We start from the raw sequence: 17,878 nt of genomic DNA on the forward strand, positions 1-17,878 counted from the left end.
CAGTGAAGAAAGTTGTAAAGAACGTTACATAGGTGAGACGAAACAGCCTCTACACAAGAGGCTTTATCAGCACAGAAGAAATACTAGTTCAGGACCTCAGAGTGCTGTGCATCTCCATCTTGAAGCCTCTAATCACTCGTTTGAAGACGGTGAGGTGAAGGTTTTAAGCAGGAGAAAAGATGGTTTGAAAGAGGAGTCAAGGAAGCTATTTTTGTTAAAAAAGAAAGACCTTCTTTAAACAGAAATGGAGGGCTAAGATTCAATCTTCCTGGTATCTATAATGGGTTACTGAACCCCTGGAAAGGTAGAGGACCAGGACCAGGACATTTAGATGCTAATCAGGTCCTCAGGGTGGTTGAGCCAGGGTCTCACAAAGACAAAGAGGATTCTAATAGGCCATTAAGATTCTGAATAGGCTCGGTAGATACAAGGGGGAGTTTCTGTTGAAACAAACAACTCTTTCTACTTCAGGAAGGCTCCTCCCAATGGGCGGGTCTTACCACAGAACAGTATTAATATCGGAGTTCTCGATCTAAATTCTGTTATTGACAATGACTCTTGGATGAGAGTCGAAACGTCTATTTTTTCAAACTGAGTCCAGATGAAACAACTGAAGCTTTTTCTACCATATCTGTACAGTCATATCTATACAGTCATAGCTATACAATCATATCTATACAATCATATCCATACAATCACTCTCCGGTCACTCATCCACCCTCTCCCCAGTAACGCAGGGGGTCCCCCAGGGCTCAGTCCTCGGCCCCCTCCTCTTCATCTGCTACATCTTCCCCCTTGGTCACATCCTCCGCCAACTCAACCTGGACTTTCACTGCTACGCTGACGACACCCAGATATACCTCACCACCAAATCCACCCAAAACCCTCCCCTCAGCCACATCCAAACCTGCATCTCTACAATAAAATCATGGCTCACTCTCAACTTCCTCAAACTGAACAGTGACAAAACAGAGCTCCTCCTCATTGGCACCAAATCCACTCTCAATAAAACTGGTCCCTTTTCACTCAGCATCGACACCTCGACCATCACCCCCTCTACCCTGGTACGCAATCTCGGTGTCATCATGGACCCCACCCTCTCCTTCACTCCCCATGTCAGCCACATCGTCAAGACCTCATACTTCCACCTCCGCCAAAATCCGACACTGCCTCACCCTCCCCGCTGCTGAATCCCTCATCCACGCCTTCATCTCCTCCCGCCTCGACTACTGCAACTCCCTCCTCACTGGCATCTCCTCCCATTCCCTCCACAGACTCCAAATGGTCCAAAACTCCGCTGCCCGCCTCCTCACCCACACCCGCCTCCTCACCCACACCCGCCTCCTCACCCACACCCGCCTCCTCACCCACACCCGCCTCCTCACCCACACCCGGTCCCGTGATCACATCACTCCCGTTCTCCGCTCTCTCCACTGGCTCCCCATCAAGCAGCGCATAAACTTTAAAATACTCCTCCTCACCTTCAAAGCTCTTCACCACCTTGCCCCCCCCTACCTGTCTGACCTCCTCATCCCCCACCGCCCCACCCGAGCTCTCCGATCCTCCTCCTCTCTCATCCTGACTGCACCAACATCCCGACTGAAAACTTTTGGCGACAGAGCGTTCTCCCGAACAGCACCCCGACTCTGGAACTCCCTCCCCCAACCTGTCCGCCACTCTCCCTCACTCACAACATTCAAATCCCGCCTAAAAACATACCTCTTCACCCAAGCCTATGACCTCCCCTACCCCTAGCCTCCTCTACCCCATTGCCTACTCTTCTACCCCCTGTTACATCCCCATCTTTTTCTCTCTACTTCTTCTGTCTTGTTCATTTTATCTGTATATTAATGTGTTCTGTACGTGTTGTCCCCCCCTGTCTGTAAATACCCCCCCCCCCTTTTTATATATGTTCAGCGTCTTTGGGTCACTGAAAAGCGCTATATAAATAAAAGTTATTATTATTATTATTATTAATCATATCTACACAGTCATATCTATACAATCATGACGTTGTTTGATCCTGATCCAATATTTATCATAGTTTTACATCAGAGAAGAAGAAACATGTAAACGTGAGTTCAACGTGACAGGAAGTAGAACTGAGCCCCTCTGTGATGGTGTTTTTTAGAGAGTCGAGGAGAACGAGCCAAACGATTATTCCGCCATTACACCGTGGGCTCGTACGACAGCTTCGACGCTCCCACGTGAGTCTGTGCGAACGCCACATGAGAACGCCGGGCGAACGCCACATGAGAACGCCGGGCGTGTCTCGCGCTGGCGTCTCGCGTTGGTGTCTTGGTTGTTGTCGCGGTTGGTGTCGGCATGAACTCGCATCATACGTTGGAACACGGCGCTAACACGCTGGCGTCATGGAGGATTAAAGCTGCGTGAGAGGATGAGACTGTTCAGAGAGAGAAACACCAGAGCCTTGGTTTCTCCAGCAGCTTTACACCATCAGCACTGGAAGAACATGCAAATAAACTGACAAGTTTACATGTCTTATCTTTTTTATGAAATAGTGCACATTAAAGGCACCGCTGTTGTGGATGTTTTATTGCTGTTTCCATGGAATGATTTCTTTGTGTGATTTGAAACATCTGAGAAGAAGAATTTAAACCCGGCTCTTTAAAACACTAAACATCTGGGTTAGGTGTTAGGGGCGTGGCCAGCCCAGAGTCTAGCGCCACCTGCTGGTTTTCGTTGTGTTTGCTGCCAAGTCTGTTGCGTAAAAATGTGTTCGGGATAATTTGAAAAATTTACAGAAGTTTAAAGAAAAATGAACAATAACGTAATAATAATTAAGTGACACTTTAGTTTTATTGAAATAAGTCAACACTGTCAGTTATAGTCCGTATTATCGGTGATAAACATCTCCCTGAGCTCCATCATGTCACTTTCGGTCTCTTCAGATCTTGGCGTGTGGCTAAACAGGTCAAGAACTTTTCCCCCATAATCCTTTGCAGCGAGCCCCTCTCTGCCCCGCCTTCTCCAATCTTTTCATCGACGCTCCAGCAGCTCCTATACTTTTTAATTTTCCTCTCCTCGCCCTCCGTTCCTTGTGGTGACGCCATCTGGAGGTCGAACCCTGAAGGGCACGCGGAAAGACTATAAATCAAATCAATTTATTTTTGTAAGGCCCAAAATCACAACAACAGTTTCCTCTGAGGGCCACAGGGAGAAATGAATCAACAATGTCTGTGGTGGCGATGAAGTCAGACAATGTCTGTGGTGGCGAGGGACGATGTCCCAGGGTCCTCTGTCCTTAGACTCTCCTTCTGCAGGAAAAACTACAAAAAAAACCTCTTTGGGAAAAAAGCGTAGAAACCTGGAGGAGTTCCAGTGAAGGAGAGATCCCACTCTCACAGACGTGAGGGAGACTGGAACTGGAGCCACTCTTCAGGCAGATGAGGGACCGTCCACACATGGCAGGGACCACTTCACCAGGAGAGGGACATCTGGGTCCACAGGTCCTCAGGAGTGAGAGAAAGAAAAAGAAGGCGGTGAACAGTTTGCAAGTGGAATCAAAAAATAAATATTGTTTGATAGCATAAGTAGTCAGAAGAAGAAGAGGACAGAGCTCAAGCTGTCATACTTCCCCCAGCACAGTTACTCCTAGGGCAGCGTAGCTGAAGCTGTGGGTTTGTTTCTGTTCCTAACTAGTCTGACCATCAGCGATTTCGAAGAGGAACGTTTTAAGCCTGGACTTAAATGAAGAGACTGTGTCAGCAGATTTAACATGGGTCGGGAGCTGATTCCATAACACAGGAGCTTGGGAGCTAAACGCTCTACCTCCTACAGTACTTTTAGAGACTCTTGGCACCACCAGAAGGCTCTACCTCCTACAGTACTTTTAGAGACTCTTGGCACCACCAGAAGGCCGGCATTCTGAGAGTGAAGAGCTCTGTTTGGATGAGATGGTTCTATAGCATCTTTGAGGTAGGATGGGGCCATGTCATTTATGGCTTTGTAGGTCAAGAGTAGAATTTTGAATTTGATTCTAAACTTGACGGGGAGCCAGTGAAGAGACTTCAGCACCGGCGTAATGTGCTCTCTTCTTTTTGTTCCTGTTAGTAATCTTGCTGCTGCATTTTGAACCAGTTGAAAGCTTTTTATGGAGCTTTTAGGACACGCTGCAAGCAGGAGTTACAGTAGTCTAATCTAGTCGTTACAAATGCATGGATAAGTTTTTCAGCTTCACTTTTAGGCAGGATTCTTCTGATTTTGGCTCTTGTTGCGCAAATGGAAATAGGCTGTTTTACAAGCTTGATTTATATGAGCTTTAAATGAGAGCTCCTGGTCAAATAAGACTCTGAGGTTTCTTACAGTAGAACTGGAGGCTACACTGACATTGTCCAGTGTGACTATCTGCTCAGATAGAGCGTCTCGTAGATGCTTAGGGCCAAGCACAATGACCTCGGTTTTTTCAGGGTTAAGAAGCAGGTAGTTTAGTGTCATCCAGGTTTTTATCTCCTTCACACAAGCACTAAGTCTGTCTACTTGATCGCTCTGATCAGGTTTCATTGATAAATACAGAGTGTCGTCTGCAGAGCAGTGGAAGTTAATGTCATGCTTTCTGATCATGTTGCCTAATGGCAGCATATAAAGAGTAAACAGAATTGGACCGAGTACCGAACCCTGTGGCACACCGTAAATTACTTTAGAGCAGGTGAGGAGCTCTGGTTTACATTAACAAATTGGAACCTATCAGATAGATAGGATTTAAACCAGCTGAGGGCTGTTCCTCCAACACCTACATCACATTCTAACCTCTGCAGTAGAATGTTGTGGTCGATGGTCAAATGCTGCGCTGAGGTCCAACAGAACCAGGATTGAGACCAGTTTATTTAAAGATGCAACATAAAGGTATTAATGCACCGGGACGGAGAGCAGCGCGGGGAATTAGCGTAACACTGTCATAACGCAGTCATAACACAGTCATAACACAGTCATAACACCGTCATAACGCAGTCATAACACAGTCATAACGCATTCATAACTCAGTCATAACTCAGTTTTAAAGCGGTCATAACACGGTCATAACGCAGTCATAACGCAGTCATAACTCAGTCATAACTCAGTTTTAAAGCGGTCATAAAGCGGTCATAACACGGTCATAACACCGTCATAACACGGTCATAACACAGTCATAACACCGTCATAACACGGTCATAACAGTCATAACACCGTCATAACGCGGTCATAACACAGTCATACCGCGGTCATAACACAGTCATAACGCAGTCATAACTCAGTCATAACTCAGTTTTAAAGCGGACATAAAGCGGTCATAACACAGTCATAACACCGTCATAACACGGTCATAACACGTCATAACACAGTCATAACACAGTCATGATCCGACCCATCGTTAAATATTTAAAAATATCTCTCTTGTTCACTGGTTTAGTCCTATTTATTAATTTAATGCATTTGCCCTGAAATTATTCAGAAAAGGTTCCACAGGTTTTTACCTGCCAGTTTTATCCAACATTTTGAGGATTTTTTCCCATAGAAAAAAATGTAAAATATTTAGTTTGAAACTGACCAAAACATGTTATTTAAACCCAACTTCTCATTTCTGAAACAACCATGTGGAAAGACAAATCCCGTGGTCATGGAGGTGATCTCAGTGTGTTTGAGAAGGGTCAATAAGACAACATTCTCTTTATTTGTCCCACAATGGGGAAATTACAGTGTCACAAAACAGATACAAAATAAGTATAATAATAATAAAAATTAAAGCCGCAAGCGGCAATGATCGGCCCTCGCCACACCGCCGCCGCTACGCCACAAGAGGAGAGGGCGCTAACGCGCCCCAATGGTCCTTTTATTACGCCTACTGCTGAATCTGTGACGCTGTCACATCTTCTCCCCTTTGTTTTACATCAAAAAGCAATTTTATTTTGAATTCTTGGCAAAATGTGCGGCTTTGCCGCACAGACACCGTGACTTTTTGAATAAAAATGTGAATAACTTTTGATGGTCCTGAAGATGAGTCTCACCAAATTTCAGGTTAATAGGGCCAACGCCCTGAGGGGGAGGAGTTTGTGAAAGTCTAAAGTGTAAACATGTTCTGGCGATTTCCCCATTGGAATAACGTGGGAGGTTTTGGTCATCGCTATGGCAACGCCATAATAATTATGACATGGGTCTCATTGACTTTTTTGATGGTGCCAAATTTGAGTTGTGTCAAATTTCATATAATTTCGCAAAACTAAACATTTAACCTTCATATAAAATCTGTAGGGGGCGCTGTGGTGCCAAATTAATGTATTTCACTTCAAGTAGGTTTAGGGCAAAGAGTTTAACAACTGATTCTAATTTGACACAATTCAGACTTTATCTGCGCAAACGGCAGAAATGTTAAATTTGGGAGATTTCTGAAATTCTTGCTACAGTTTGTGGCTTCGCCGCTCAGAGACCGTGACAGGGTCAATGTCATTTAAATAACTTTTGATGTCCCACTCCTCAGCACCATTTTCACCAAATTTCAGCTTTTTAGAGCCAACGCCCTGGGAGGAGTTCATAAAAGTACAACGTTTGGAAAAACTCCCGAGTCATGCTTAGCCATTTTTGAACCAATATGGCCGACATTTGGTTGGGCGGACGGCGTTGCCGTAATAATATTTTTTACTTCTCTTGTCACTATCTACCTCTGCGCCAAATTTCATGATTCTACGATCAGATTTTTTTTGGGTCATTTCCCATCTCTCAATGCATTTTTGGTACATTTGGTGGCGCTGACGCGCACATTTTCTTAATTTTAAAAAAAGGAAATAGCCAGAATGTAGAGGCACGATTTTTAGAGGTGTGAACATTTTTGTGACTTTTCGTCAATGTTCACTGGGTGAAAAATAGGGGGGTTGGTCCCGAGAAGAAAGAAGAAGAAGAAGAAGAAGAAGAAGAAGAAGAAGAAGAAGAAGAAGAAGAAGAAGAAGAAGAAGAAGAAGAAGAAGAAGAAGAAGAAGAAGAAGAAGAAGAAGAAGAAGAAGAAGAAGAAGAAAGAAAGAATAATATTCCGATGCGAAAACAATATTTCCCATTTTACAAATATCATAAACTATACATTTTCAGAAAGCGCTCGCGCTTTCCTACCTCATGGTGTGGGTCCCTGGTCACTGACGGATACTTTCGTTAATTTTGAGTGGGCTCCGCCCACTTTGTGTTTTTGGCCCTCTAAACAGTAATAATGTTAAATTTTTGCATCACATGTTTATATGAACAGAACATGCAAGAGATGAGGAACGTATTCGTGAGCTACTTAGCGCAAATGAGTGCTTTATATGGGGTAAAGTGCTCGTTTAGTGCGCACTTTTGCACGGGCTTCGCCCGTTTACAACGGTAATGTTCCATTTTCCTACAACTAATTAGTCTGCACGGGGCGTGCATGAGTGAAGGAGTGCGTTAGTGAGTGTTTGGAAGTGGGCGAGCGCTTCACGCTCCATTTCGTGACACTGAAGATCTGTGTGAGGAACAATGACACTAAAGATCTGTGTGAGAAACAATGACACTAAAGATCTGTGTGAGGAACAATGACACACTGAAGATCTGTGTGAAGAACAATGACACACTGAAGATCTGTGTGAAGAACAATGACACACTGAAGATCTGTGTGAGGAACAATGACACACTGAAGATCTGTGTGAAGAACAATGATACACTGAAGATCTGTGTGAGGAACAATGACACACTGAAGATCTGTGTGAGGAACAATGACACTGAAGATCTGTGTGAGGAACAATGACACTGAAGATCTATGTGAGGAACAATGACACGCTGAAGATCTGTGTGAGGAACAATGACACTGAAGATCTGTGTGAGGAACAATGACACGCTGAAGATCTGTGTGAGGAACAATGACACTGAAGATCTGTGTGAGGAACAATGACACACTGAAGATCCTGTGTGAGGAACAATGACACGCTGAAGATCTGTGTGAGGAACAATGACACGCTGAAGATCTGTATGAGGAACAATGACACGCTTAAGATCTGTGTGAGGAACAATGACACGCTGAAGATCTGTGTGAGAAACAATGACACTAAAGATCTGTGTGAGAAACAATGACACTAAAGATCTGTGTGAGGAACAATGACACACTGAAGATCTGTGTGAGGAACAATGACACGCTGAAGATCTGTGTGAGGAACAATGACACACTGAAGATCTGTGTGAGGAACAATGACACGCTGAAGATCTGTGTGAGGAACAATGACACTGAAGATCTGTGTGAGGAACAATGACACGCTGAAGATCTGTGTGAGGAACAATGACACTGAAGATCTGTGTGAGGAACAATGACACTGAAGATCTGTGTGAGGAACAATGACACACTGAAGATCCTGTGTGAGGAACAATGACACGCTGAAGATCTGTGTGAGGAACAATGACACACTGAAGATCTGTGTGAGGAACAATGACACTGAAGATCTGTGTGAGAAACAATGACACTAAAGATCTGTGTGAGAAACAATGACACTAAAGATCTGTGTGAGGAACAATGACACACTGAAGATCTGTGTGAGAAACAATGACACTAAAGATCTGTGTGAGAAACAATGACACTAAAGATCTGTGTGAGAAACAATGACACTAAAGATCTGTGTGAGGAACAATGACACACTGAAGATCTGTGTGAAGAACAATGACACACTGAAGATCTGTGTGAGGAACAATGACACACTGAAGATCTGTGTGAAGAACAATGACACACTGAAGATCTGTGTGAGGAACAATGACACTGAAGATCTGTGTGAGGAACAATGACACACTGAAGATCTGTGTGAGGAACAATGACACTGAAGATCTGTGTGAGGAACAATGACACTGAAGATCTGTGTGAGGAACAATGACACGCTGAAGATCTGTGTGAGGAACAATGACACACTGAAGATCTGTGTGAGGAACAATGACACTGAAGATCTATGTGAGGAACAATGACACACTGAAGATCTGTGTCAGGAACAATGACACACTGAAGATCTGTGTGAGGAACAATGACACGCTGAAGATCTGTGTGAGGAACAATGACACACTGAAGATCTGTGTGAGGAACAATGACACTGAAGATCTGTGTGAGAAACAATGACACTAAAGATCTGTGTGAGAAACAATGACACTAAAGATCTGTGTGAGGAACAATGACACACTGAAGATCTGTGTGAGGAACAATGACACTAAAGATCTGTGTGAGGAACAATGACACACTGAAGATCTGTGTGAAGAACAATGACACACTGAAGATCTGTGTGAGGAACAATGACACACTGAAGATCTGTGTGAAGAACAATGACACACTGAAGATCTGTGTGAGGAACAATGACACTGAAGATCTATGTGAGGAACAATGACACTGAAGATCTGTGTGAGGAACAATGACACACTGAAGATCTGTGTGAGAAACAATGACACTAAAGATCTGTGTGAGAAACAATGACACTAAAGATCTGTGTGAGAAACAATGACACTAAAGATCTGTGTGAGGAACAATGACACACTGAAGATCTGTGTGAAGAACAATGACACACTGAAGATCTGTGTGAGGAACAATGACACACTGAAGATCTGTGTGAGGAACAATGACACTGAAGATCTGTGTGAGAAACAATGACACTAAAGATCTGTGTGAGGAACAATGACACACTGAAGATCTGTGTGAGAAACAATGACACTAAAGATCTGTGTGAGAAACAATGACACTAAAGATCTGTGTGAGAAACAATGACACACTGAAGATCTGTGTGAGGAACAATGACACTGAAGATCTATGTGAGGAACAATGACACTGAAGATCTGTGTGAGGAACAATGACACACTGAAGATCTGTGTGAGAAACAATGACACTAAAGATCTGTGTGAGAAACAATGACACTAAAGATCTGTGTGAGAAACAATGACACTAAAGATCTGTGTGAGGAACAATGACACACTGAAGATCTGTGTGAAGAACAATGACACACTGAAGATCTGTGTGAGGAACAATGACACACTGAAGATCTGTGTGAGGAACAATGACACTGAAGATCTGTGTGAGAAACAATGACACTAAAGATCTGTGTGAGGAACAATGACACACTGAAGATCTGTGTGAGAAACAATGACACTAAAGATCTGTGTGAGAAACAATGACACTAAAGATCTGTGTGAGAAACAATGACACTAAAGATCTGTGTGAGGAACAATGACACACTGAAGATCTGTGTGAAGAACAATGACACACTGAAGATCTGTGTGAGGAACAATGACACTGAAGATCTGTGTGAGGAACAATGACACACTGAAGATCTGTGTGAGGAACAATGACACTGAAGATCTGTGTGAGGAACAATGACACTGAAGATCTGTGTGAGGAACAATGACACTGAAGATCTGTGTGAGGAACAATGACACGCTGAAGATCTGTGTGAGGAACAATGACACACTGAAGATCTGTGTGAGGAACAATGACACTGAAGATCTATGTGAGGAACAATGACACACTGAAGATCTGTGTCAGGAACAATGACACACTGAAGATCTGTGTGAGGAACAATGACACGCTGAAGATCTGTGTGAGGAACAATGACACACTGAAGATCTGTGTGAGGAACAATGACACTAAAGATCTGTGTGAGAAACAATGACACTAAAGATCTGTGTGAGGAACAATGACACACTGAAGATCTGTGTGAAGAACAATGACACACTGAAGATCTGTGTGAGGAACAATGACACACTGAAGATCTGTGTGAAGAACAATGACACACTGAAGATCTGTGTGAGGAACAATGACACTGAAGATCTATGTGAGGAACAATGACACTGAAGATCTGTGTGAGGAACAATGACACACTGAAGATCTGTGTGAGGAACAATGACACGCTGAAGATCTGTGTGAGGAACAATGACACACTGAAGATCTGTGTGAGGAACAATGACACTGAAGATCTGTGTGAGAAACAATGACACTAAAGATCTGTGTGAGAAACAATGACACTAAAGATCTGTGTGAGGAACAATGACACACTGAAGATCTGTGTGAAGAACAATGACACACTGAAGATCTGTGTGAGGAACAATGACACACTGAAGATCTGTGTGAAGAACAATGACACACTGAAGATCTGTGTGAGGAACAATGACACTGAAGATCTGTGTGAGGAACAATGACACTGAAGATCTGTGTGAGAAACAATGACACTGAAGATCTGTGTGAGGAACAATGACACGCTGAAGATCTGTGTGAGAAACAATGACACTGAAGATCTGTGTGAGAAACAATGACACTGAAGATCTGTGTGAGGAACAATGACACACTGAAGATCTGTGTGAGGAACAATGACACACTGAAGATCTGTGAGGAACAATGACACTGAAGATCTGTGTGAGGAACAATGACACAATGAAGATCTGTGTGAGGAACAATGACACTGAAGATCTGTGTGAGGAACAATGACACGCTGAAGATCTGTGTGAGGAACAATGACACTGAAGATCTGTGTGAGGAACAATGACACTGAAGATCCTGTGTGAGGAACAATGACACTGAAGATCTGTGTGAGGAACAATGACACTGAAGATCTGTGTGAGGAACAATGACACTGAAGATCTGTGTGAGAAACAATGACACACTGAAGATCTGTGTGAGGAACAATGACACACTGAAGATCTGTGTGAGGAACAATGACACTGAAGATCTGTGTGAGGAACAATGACACACTGAAGATCTGTGTGAGGAACAATGACACTGAAGATCTGTGTGAGGAACAATGAAACGCTGAAGATCTGTGTGAGAAACAATGACACTGAAGATCTGTGTGAGGAACAATGACACACTGAAGATCTGTGTGAGGAACAATGACACACTGAAGATCTGTGAGGAACAATGACACTGAAGATCGGTGTGAGGAACAATGACACTGAAGATCTGTGTGAGGAACAATGACACACTGAAGATCTGTGTGAGGAACAATGACACGTTGAAGATCTGTGTGAGGAACAATGACACTGAAGATCTGTGTGAGGAACAATGACACTGAAGATCTGTGTGAGGAACAATGACACGCTGAAGATCTGTGTGAGGAACAATGACACACTGAAGATCTGTGTGAGGAACAATGACACATTGAAGATCTGTGTGAGGAACAATGACACTGAAGATCTGTGTGAGGAACAATGACACACTGAAGATCTGTGTGAGGAACAATGACACGTTGAAGATCTGTGTGAGGAACAATGACACTGAAGATCTGTGTGAGGAACAATGACACTGAAGATCTGTGTGAGGAACAATGACACATTGAAGATCTGTGTGAGGAACAATGACACATTGAAGATCTGTGTGAGGAACAATGACACTCTGAAGATCTGTGTGAGGAACAATGACACTGAAGATCTGTGTGAAGTTAGGACTGTTGCTATGGCACGGTCACTTCTCGCTGGTGTTGTCGTGTCTTTGGCTCTTCACGACCTGTCGTAACGTTCAGACTCGACACCGGTCACATGTTCACCAGTCACATGTTAACCAGTCACATGTTCACCAGTCACATGTTAACCAGTCACATGTTAACCAGTCACATGTTCACCAGTCACATGTTAACCAGTCACATGTTAACCAGTCACATGTTCACCAGTCACATGTTAACCAGTCACATGTTTACCAGACACCAGTCACATGTTCACCAGTCACATGTTCACCAGTCACATGTTAACCAGTCACATGTTAACCAGTCACATGTTCACCAGTCACATGTTAACCAGTCACATGTTTACCAGACACCAGTCACATGTTCACCAGTCACATGTTCACCAGTCACATGTTAACCAGTCACATGTTCACCAGTCACATGTTCACCAGTCACATGTTCACCAGTCACATGTTAACCAGTCACATGTTTACCAGACACCAGTCACATGTTCACCAGTCACATGTTCACCAGTCACATGTTCACCTGTCACATGTTCACCAGTCACATGTTCACCAGTCACATATTCACCAGTCACATGTTCACCAGTCACATGTTCACCAGTCACATGTTCACCAGTCACATGTTCACCAGTCACATGTTCACGTGTAAAGACCAGACAAAACAGTGAAGAATTCGTTCAAATCTAGAGTCAGACTTTTTCCTCTGACTCCTCGTCTTGCTTATGGCGCGCTCTGTTTTCCTGTCAGCGCCACAGATGCTCAGAGTGAACGACACGCTGCTGCTCGGGCGCCGCCAAAAAGAAATCAGTTTTGGTCCAATGGAGGGTCAAATGAGGACAAGCCCAAAACACTCCAGTGACTGCGTGCGCGCCGCCGTGCTACTGCTGTCCCTGCCCTGAGCGCCCCCTCCTGGCTGTCCCTGCCGTGAGCGCCTCCCTGCCGTGAGCGCCCCCTCCTGGCTGTCCCTGCCGTGAGCGCCCCCTCCTGGCTGTCCCTGCCGTGAGCGCCCCCTCCTGGCTGTCCCTGCCGTGAGCGCCCCCTCCTGGCTGTCCCTGCCGTGAGCGCCCCCTCCTGGCTGTCCCTGCCGTAAGCGCCCCCTCCTGGCTGCAGTCCATGAGCCGGCGTGCTTTCGGAGCCACAGGTGTTTTTCATAAGAAGTCTTGTGTGGGACGCTCTGTTTTTATGAATGGGCCGTGATGATGATGATGATGACATTGACTGATAGTGGGAGGAGGGGCTCGCCATCAAACCGCTGGGAGAAAAACCACTGCGATGCTGCTCGTACCCTCTAAACGACGGATGTCTCACACGCACCTCGGCCCCTCCTTCTCTCAGTCTTCTCTCTCTCTCTCTGTCGCAGTCGCAGCCAACAAGCGCTCCCTCTCCTCCTCTTTCCCCTCGCTCTTCCTCTACTTCGCTCCGTACTCCTTAAGTATGACGGGGCTCGGTAGCGCGCTCGCCTCTGCTCACAGCACGTCTTCTCGCTCGCCGTCCGTCGCCAGCGCTGCTACTGCTTTTTTGTGCGGAAAAGGGAGGCAGACGAGGCAGAAGCAGCAGCGAAGGAGGGAGGCAGAGGAGAGGTGGAGGAGGAGAGGAGGAGGAGGGGAGGAGGAGAGGAGGAGAGGAAGGGGCCATGGCGCTGGGGGCATACCGCGGAGCTGGTGTCGTTAGCGGCTACGGCGAAGAACCTTTCTCGCTGTCGTCTTCCTGGCCGTCTCTCGGGCCCATGAATGTGTGGTTTATTTACAGGTAGCAAATCCCGTCCTAACAATCCATCCACGCACGCCTCGCCTCCCTCGACTCCCTCCTCTTCTTCTCATCCCTCTCTCGTTCTTTCTCCCTCTCATTTACATGACGGACAGTTGTTCTCCGTGATTGACACCTCGAGCATGCGTCTTCTCCGTGCCAGTAGTTGTGTTGTCCTCGTTCTTGCGATGCGGCGCTGGCTTCGCTCGCCGATGCTGCCATGCTGATTGGTTATGCAATGATATCGGCGCTCAATAAACCCCTCACTCACAACATACTGAGACTTTTTTTGGGCCGTTATCTTAAATGTAAAGTGTGCGTCTACATTTGTGTGCGTCCGCTCAGAGCTGCAGGTGAGGAGGAGAAGGCAGTTGTGTGATGCATGACAAGTTCCTGCCTTTTCCTGACACCTTTCCACAGCAAGACTATCGGGCTTAAAGCGGATTATTACCTGGGCTTTTCTGCTCAAGACTCGCAATTCTGCACTTCTACCTGAGCAAAACGTCTGAATAAGAAAGGCTGGCCAGTTGTGAGCGGTGAAGCAGAGTTAGCAGCTGCAAAGAGTGATGCTTTTGGTACATCACATGTCGGTTGTGGCATATAAGCCGAAACACAGAAGTAGCGTAGCAGGAAATGTTGGCAGATAAACGCTCAAACGAAGAGGATCGATGGTTGAGGAGAAAGCGCAGCGTTGTCTGACGGTGGATGTGAATGAAGCTTGAGGGGCCATTTGAATGCAGCTGTGGAGGGCGTCTGAGGACACTACCTTTGCCGTGTGGGCCTGCTAGCATGGTCTGAGGACACTACCTTTGCAGTGTGGGCCTGCTAGCATGGTCTGAGGACACTACCTTTGCAGTGTGGACCTGCTAGCACGGTCTGAGGACACTACCTTTGCAGTGAGGACACTACCTTTGCAGTGTGGACGTGCTAGCATGGTCTGAGGACACTACCTTTGCCGTGTGGACCTGCTAGCATGGTCTGAGGACACTACCTTTGCAGTGTGGACCTGCTAGCACGGTCTGAGGACACTACCTTTGCAGTGTGGACGTGCTAGCATGGTCTGAGGACACTACCTTTGCAGTGTGGACCTGCTAGCACGGTCTGAGGACACTACCTTTGCAGTGAGGACACTACCTTTGCAGTGAGGACACTACCTTTGCAGTGTGGACGTGCTAGCACTGTCTGAGGACACTACCTTTGCAGTGTGGACCTGCTAGCACGGTCTGAGGACACTACCTTTGCAGTGAGGACACTACCTTTGCAGTGAGGACACTACCTTTGCAGTGTGGACGTGCTAGCACTGTCTGAGGACACTGCATTTAAAGTGTGGACCTGCTAGCATGGTCTGAGGACACTACCTTTGCAGTGTGGACCTGATAGCACGGTCTGAGGAGACTACCTTGCAGTGAGGACACTACCTTTGCAGTGAGGACACTACCTTTGCAGTGAGGACCTGCTAGCATGGTCTGAGGACACTACCTTTGCAGTGTGGACCTGCTAGCATGGTCTGAGGAGACTACCTTGCAGTGAGGACACTACCTTTGCAGTGAGGACACTACCTTTGCAGTGAGGACACTACCTTTGCAGTGTGGACCTGCTAGCATGGTCTGAGGACACTACCTTTGCAGTGAGGACACTACCTTTGCAGTGTGGACCTGCTAGCACGGTCTGAGGACACTATCTTTGCAGTGTGGACCTGCTAGCACGGTCTGAGGACACTACCTTTGCAGTGTGGACCTGCTAGCACAGTCTGAGGACACTACCTTTGCAGTGAGGACACTACCTTTGCAGTGTGGACCTGCTAGCACAGTCTGAGGACACTACCTTTGCAGTGTGGACGTGCTAGCATGGATCCTTTTGCAGTGGGACTCAAACACAAGTTCATGCTGCACTTTGAGTTCATTTACTGAAAAACAAGACTTCTGTCCTAAATACTAGTACAGTCTCTGTAGTACTATTGCCAGTACTTCAACTGTTACTGCAACTACCACAAGAAATACAATCACTACTTGAACCTTGAGGTGGGGCAAGTTTAGAGAATATTGTGAATGTTGTTTTAAAAATATGTAAGATTTAATTATCTTTAGTTAAAAAAATAAAATAATACAAAACAAAACGAGCAGATTAGAAATAAAAATAAAGTTGTACAATACTATAAATAATATAATTTATAATTTTAAAAAAGGCAGAAACAAGAATGATATAATTTTTCTTAATAATGTGACATTTTCATTCTTTCATTTTAGTAAAGAAAATAAAATGACAAAAGACTGTGTATGTTCAAGGCTTTTGGAGCTTTTGCTTTGTGGTCCGATCCCCACATCCTTTAATGGTCAGCAGTGTCCGGCTGAGATGACCAGCAGTGTCAGGCTGAGATGACCAGCAGTGTCCGGCTGAGATGACCAGCAGTGTCCGGCTGAGATGACCAGCAGTGTCCGGCTGAGATGACCAGCAGTGTCAGGCTGAGATGACCAGCAGTGTCAGGCTGAGATGACCAGCAGTGTCCGGCTGAGATGACCAGCAGTGTCAGGCTGAGATGACCAGCAGTGTCCGGCTGAGATGACCAGCAGTGTCAGGCTGAGATGACCAGCAGTGTCCGGCTGAGATGACCAGCAGTGTCAGGCTGAGATGACCAGCAGTGTCCGGCTGAGATGACCAGCAGTGTCAGGCTGAGATGACCAGCAGTGTCCGGCTGAGATGACCAGCAGTGTCAGGCTGAGATGACCAGCAGTGTCCGGCTGAGATGACCAGCAGTGTCAGGCTGAGATGACCAGCAGTGTCCGGCTGAGATGACCAGCAGTGTCCGGCTGAGATGACCAGCAGTGTCCGGCTGAGATGACCAGCAGTGTCAGGCTGAGATGACCAGCAGTGTCAGTGTCCGGCTGAGATGACCAGCAGTGTCAGTGTCCGGCTGAGATGACCAGCAGTGTCAGTGTCCGGCTGAGATGACCAGCAGTGTCAGGCTGAGATGACCAGCAGTGTCAGGCTGAGATGACCAGCAGTGTCCGGCTGAGATGACCAGCAGTGTCAGGCTGAGATGACCAGCAGTGTCCGGCTGAGATGACCAGCAGTGTCAGGCTGAGATGACCAGCAGTGTCAGTGTCCGGCTGAGATGACCAGCAGTGTCAGGCTGAGATGACCAGCAGTGTCAGGCTGAGATGACCAGCAGTGTCCGGCTGAGATGACCAGCAGTGTCAGGCTGAGATGACCAGCAGTGTCCGGCTGAGATGACCAGCAGTGTCAGGCTGAGATGACCAGCAGTGTCCGGCTGAGATGACCAGCAGTGTCAGGCTGAGATGACCAGCAGTGTCCGGCTGAGATGACCAGCAGTGTCAGGCTGAGATGACCAGCAGTGTCAGGCTGAGATGACCAGCAGTGTCAGGCTGAGATGACCAGCAGTGTCAGGCTGAGATGACCAGCAGTGTCAGGCTGAGATGACCAGCAGTGTCAGGCTGAGATGACCAGCAGAGACTCCAGCTCTCCACTCAAACTGACCGGCCTAGTTTGGTCCGAGAGCTGAAAGTGTCCGTGTGATTTTCTGCCTTTATTTTACAAACCATTGTTTCAAACTTCGTGTTCCGTCACTGTCGATGGAAACGTGATTGACACACTTCACCGGAAGTGAAAACCGATGAGGGAGAAAGTTTTGCCTGTGGTAACGAGAAATGACCCGGGACAGCGACAACAAAGTAAAGCCCCTTTGACTCTGACGTTAGCCCCTTT

The 17,878-nt window shown here is 46.1% G+C and overlaps 1 protein-coding gene across 1 annotated transcript in view; it reads left to right on the top strand.

The window, feature by feature from the left end:
• The window catches only part of shank1 (SH3 and multiple ankyrin repeat domains 1), a 131,897-nt gene that overhangs the window by 61,947 nt on the left and 52,072 nt on the right, over positions 1-17,878 (top strand). Inside the window, exon 13 of the mRNA XM_072443885.1 lies at positions 2,132-2,207. Coding sequence (XP_072299986.1) covers positions 2,132-2,207 — 76 coding nt within the window. The remainder of the gene's footprint in view (positions 1-2,131; positions 2,208-17,878) is intronic.

Source organism: Eucyclogobius newberryi, unplaced genomic scaffold (assembly GCF_026437365.1).
Source record: "Eucyclogobius newberryi isolate DKJ021-1_F unplaced genomic scaffold, fEucNew1.0.hap1 SCAF_13, whole genome shotgun sequence".
NCBI classification, from domain to species: Eukaryota; Metazoa; Chordata; class Actinopteri; order Gobiiformes; family Gobiidae; genus Eucyclogobius; species Eucyclogobius newberryi.